Raw genomic sequence first — 5,088 nt, 5'->3', positions numbered from 1 at the left:
ATGTCCTGGCCGAGATTCCAATCAGGGACCCAGCACGGCAAAGGCGTTACAAGCCTAATACAGGATGAGAAATACAAGTAGTGGTCTGTCCTGCTATTGGAGGATAATAATATCACGTTGTCACGATGGGCTAGTAAATTCCGGATGTTCGGTAACAGGGTGGTATTTGGGTACATTTGGTGTTATATGGTGTAATTGGAGGATGAATTCCATATACATTTTATATCACACACATTATACTTCTATGTACCCCCTATATAGTATTTTGCTTGTTTTTCCTCCATTTTTCTCTAGTTCTTTGTATATTTCCATCTTTCTGTTTGCTTTGCCGGATCTATGGTAATATTATATGTGTATATATATGTCAATCATTCCTGCTATAGAACTGCACTGTATGTCAGTGCTACCTGTATATTCAGCATGCCGTCAGTGTGTGACTCTACTATCACATAATACTTTGTTTCATTTATTAAACCCTTCTAAGCTTCATAATGATAACATTGGCAGTACAATTCAGAATGTGAGTATAAAATGTACTGTTTTTGAGGGTACAATGTGTAATTGACACATGACAATACATTGTGTACTATGTGAAGACTGGCACCACTGACAGCCCTTAAAGTTGTGTGCCCATCTCTCAGCTTAGTGCCATGTCAGGGCACTGATAAACATGCTGTGTGCTGCTTACCTTTCAGATCGAGATTATTCATAAAAGGGCCCACGGGGCCTAGCTACAAACTCCTGATGTAAATCATATTGGCTATCCCCGTTGGGGAGGTAGGGGGGTATTGTAGATGATTGGTGTCTGATATGGACAGTACAGACAATGTAGATGGATAAAGTATTTCAAGCCTCATCAATGGAAGGGACTTGGGGCTCCGAAGCTGCCATCTCCTTCTTCTGGTATACAAGAACACAATAGAATCATACAGCAGTCAGACATATTTCATTTTATTTATTGCAGTGCATTTCCAGCATCTCAAACAATCTTGTCTGGGTTTCTACGTCTAGGATGAGGTTTCCTCTTGGCATCAGGCTGATCCCGGGGATTTCAGAAGTGACAATTGTGCAACTTAGAGTGGGTTGATTCTCCAGTGGTGATCCAATCATGAAAACATGGTGCTTGGAGTGTGTCAGCTGGTAGCAGGTGTGGTGCAAGGGGAGACAGCTCACTGCTACAGGAACAGATAAGGGTGAAGTGCGCGGCGACAGGGCAGGAAAATGGTGAAATCTACAGCGAAGACAGCTAAAACGCTCTGCAAGACGCTGCTGACGTTAACAGATCACATTACTGTCCACTGCAGCACTGTGCTGTCCTTGCCGCCAACAGAGATCAGAGCGCTGTCATTGTGCAGAAAAGCAACGCGGGTGACGTGACTGCTGTGACCACTGTACCTATGACTGGGAGCCTAGAAGAAATTGAATGTCAATGTAATAGCACTATAACTAAAAATACACGATTTAATGTACAGCACTGCGTAATATGTTGGCACTATATGAATCCTGTTTATCAATAATAATAATAATACTAAACCCTCCACCAGCCTCTACCATTGTCCAATTGTCAGTAAAGTTTACAATCTGAGTCTAGGGTTCCCATTTTCTGCTTCTGATAATAGAATGATAACACAAACAGCTGATCTCAGAAAGTTTTTAGTTACCCAGCACTCTTAGCTTTTCATTTTATGAAGCTTCCCTCCTCCATATAGGCCAGATACAGCAGCACAATATTTCTGAACACTCCACCTACACTTCCACCCAATGTAATATTTTCTTACCCTGGGTATCACACAAGGATAGCTGAACAAACGCACTCCTCCAAAATCGTCCCCGGTGGCCACCAGCTTCCGGTCATGCGACTTGTTCACGGCATTGATATCTGTTCCATCTGCTCCATCCGGCCAGATTCCTGGAGAAGAGATTTGTGTTAGTAAGGAGGGAAAGATATTGTGTTCTGGCAAATGTAGGGGCATTATAATTGTGACACCCCCAGCAGTGTTACATGGTTTGTGTGATGGGAACATTGCAGGCTGACAGTAAAGTGTGACTGGAGACACAGAACATTGTTTGGCTCATTTGGTTATTGTACCTGAACACACTATAACAGGGAAATTTGCAGTGGTACAATAATAATAAAACATTTGTACTTCATCAGCTGTTTGATAGAATTATCCTGCTCAGACCCTGTCAGGGCTCAACAAAGCCAACTGCCCATTACCATTTGCCCTTGGCCAACTTGATTGGTTTCCCTTGTCCAGCCTTGGGAACACATTGTAGAGCAACAAGATAAGTTGGAGCTGCTCACAGGTTCCGGGCTGGGCATTCCTACAGGCAGGCAATACAAAGTAAAGATTGGCCTTACTATTCATTCATTGATGTACCAACATCCAGATTTTCCCTAGCAGTGGTCAGAGGCTTTCATGTGAGGCCATTAGGACATTTTGGATTACTGCACCAATAGCTCATAAGATCCAAATTACAGGACTAAAGGATTACCCCACACTTTACTGGTGGACAATAGTGATCCTCTAGGATAATAAAACTTTCCATCAGGTGTTCTATCAGTTCAGATGAGAATTGAAATGCAGTAAGACAATCAGAAGAATTTGTAGGGAATCTCAGAAGAGACACTTATGGTAGTTGTCCAGAGAAAGGCCTTCCTCGGGATTAATGTTTGCTTTGCTGCAGGTCAATTAATATCCCAAGTCTCATATTCATCTTTCTGTAGGATCGATATTTTTCCAGGTCTGATAGATTTCTCTTCAGGACAAATAGTGCCCAGGTCTGATATCCATCTCCCTTGGTGATAATATTAGCTCAGGTGCTATATACATGTGATTGAGGGGAATCCATAGCCCAGGTCTGACATTTATCTCACGGAGGCACAGCTATATTATTATTATTATTATTAGGCCGAGTGCTGTGAATGATAAAATTATCCGCACCCAGTCTCTGGACATGGAAATCTCCAGGATTTAGGAATGTGACTTACAATAAAGGACTTCATAGTCTCCACTGTTTGTCATGAAGCTGGAGCTGTCTGAGGCCCAATCCAGGTGGGTGATATAACTAGAGTGACCCTGAAAAACAAAGTAGAGATTCTTTATATATGATTACTGTGCCCAGCATATACACTGCATAGAACCTTGAAATCCCAGATTTCTCCCAGAGAGAAATATTCAAATATTTTTAATGTAAATTGTTTAAATCTTTGGGAATAAAATGATGAAAGAACGGCCAATGGAAACCAAAATCATGCAGGAACTGCCTACACACGCTGAGCACATGAGGCCGGGCATTGTGCCAGCACCATTAGGAATTCTTAGGGCCCCATTGCAGCAGCCTAAGGTTTGACAATCCTGACAGCATTCAGGGGACCATTAGCACATGGAGGCTTGCTCAATGTGATCCGTCTGTGAATAGAACGGCCAATGGAGGAGCTGCCAGTTCTGGACTGTGGGCTCCGGTCTCACCATGCTGGCCTGACATGCCACCCTCATACCATTCCTGCTGCTGCATTGTTGTCTCGCTATGGCTTTGTCCAATCTTCATTTGGTAACGGCTCCCGGTATCTCCTCCACACTCCTCAGACCCTGTAATGACATATGGATGTGCCATCCTGGAGGATCTGGACTACCAGTGCCACCTGTGTGGTACCACCCTGTGGTAAAACCATTCCCTCCTTGGGAGTTGGCGTGCTCTCACCCCTCCTTTCCACCCCTTGTTGCTTTGATTTGATCCAGAGACGCTGAAATTAATTCACAATCCCTGACGCTTCTGAAATGGACAGAATGATATCCCAGAAGTGTCATTGATGGTATATTGTGTTGGCTGAATATTCCCGTTTTTATGTGTACACAGGTTATATACCCCTAGCAAGTGGGAAGGGAGGGGGCAGGGATGGAGAAAGGGAGAACTGAGAGGGGAAGAGAGGGAGAAAAATTAGGGATTCCTTTAATACAAATGTAACGCTGCACAGATATCAGCATATTTGACCTTGCTATAATCACTTTCACTTTTAATCCCGGTTACTTTATGGTTGGGTGTGTTCATATCATTGACCAAGGACATAAAGAACTGATCACAGCCCCCTGCAAAGACCACACCTGTGCACAATGACAATATTTGTAACATGATTTGGAGGTTCCAGAGCCACATAAAGCTGTTGTATTAGTATAAATGCTGCCCCCTAGTGGCCTTGTGACAAGTACACAGTCCATACCTTTCCCAGTCAATATACCCCTTTGGTGCACAATCTCCCTCCTGTAATTATTGTACACTTACCATACACTTTCCCACTCGTCTGTACTCTCGCCCTTCATCTGCCACCTCATAGAGATAAATAAAGTTGTCGTGTGATCCCACTGCCAAATATTGACCATCTGTGACAGAGATATGAGGACAGTAAGCAATACAGAACATCTTATAGACAGGCAGCTTATGGCAGAAGAGAATATCAGGACCATACCGGGACTGTATGAGATACAACTGATCTGCTCCCCTGCATCTGCAATGCTTGTTACAATCACATGGGACTGAGAGTCCAGCACCAGAAACCTGCAAGATAGAAGAAGATGGGGGCAAGCTAGCAATATATCACCCACTATAGTGTTATATAGACCGGACCCATGTGTTAGAATGTCGCCTATAGAGGAATACAGAGGAGCACCATGACGTATAGTGGAGCGAGAGAGACCACGGCTTGTTCCTTACCTTCCAGTGCAGCTTCCCACTGCTACCACACTGCCAGATGGATGGAAGGCGGCCACTCTTGCAGCATCCTGTGGGTGCAGGAAGAGGTTACATGAAGTTCCATTGTACACAAATAGTGGGGTAAATATGGCTCCCCTATCAGGGGCCATTAGTATAAATGATACGCACATCCCCATTACATTCTCCTCAGCTTTCTGTACCATAATGGGGCTGATTACTGACATACAAAAACACAATCTGTGCCGGGTATGGGAAACAGACCACTTTGTCATTCATTGAATTTCTGTACTTCCACCCAATTTATCACCAATTGTTCTTCCAGAAGCTGCACTATGGCAAAGCCTTTGATTCCCCCAGAGCAAAAAAAAAAAAAAA

At 43.6% G+C, this 5,088-nt stretch overlaps 1 protein-coding gene across 1 annotated transcript in view; it reads right to left on the bottom strand.

Moving 5' to 3' along the window:
- Positions 1-940: 940 nt before the first annotated feature.
- The window catches only part of EML2 (EMAP like 2), a gene marked incomplete in the record, with an annotated part of 18,276 nt that continues 14,128 nt past the window's right edge, over positions 941-5,088 (bottom strand). The window contains 6 exon segments of the mRNA XM_072430621.1: positions 941-1,409; positions 1,779-1,909; positions 2,915-3,080; positions 4,285-4,382; positions 4,469-4,557; positions 4,714-4,781. Of these exon segments, the coding sequence (XP_072286722.1) occupies positions 1,284-1,409; positions 1,779-1,909; positions 2,915-3,080; positions 4,285-4,382; positions 4,469-4,557; positions 4,714-4,781 (678 nt within the window).

The sequence above is a fragment of the Pyxicephalus adspersus genome, chromosome Z (genome assembly GCF_032062135.1).
Source record: "Pyxicephalus adspersus chromosome Z, UCB_Pads_2.0, whole genome shotgun sequence".
In the NCBI taxonomy this organism is placed as follows: domain Eukaryota; kingdom Metazoa; phylum Chordata; class Amphibia; order Anura; family Pyxicephalidae; genus Pyxicephalus; species Pyxicephalus adspersus.
This window is presented reverse-complemented; position numbering and strand designations above follow the sequence as displayed.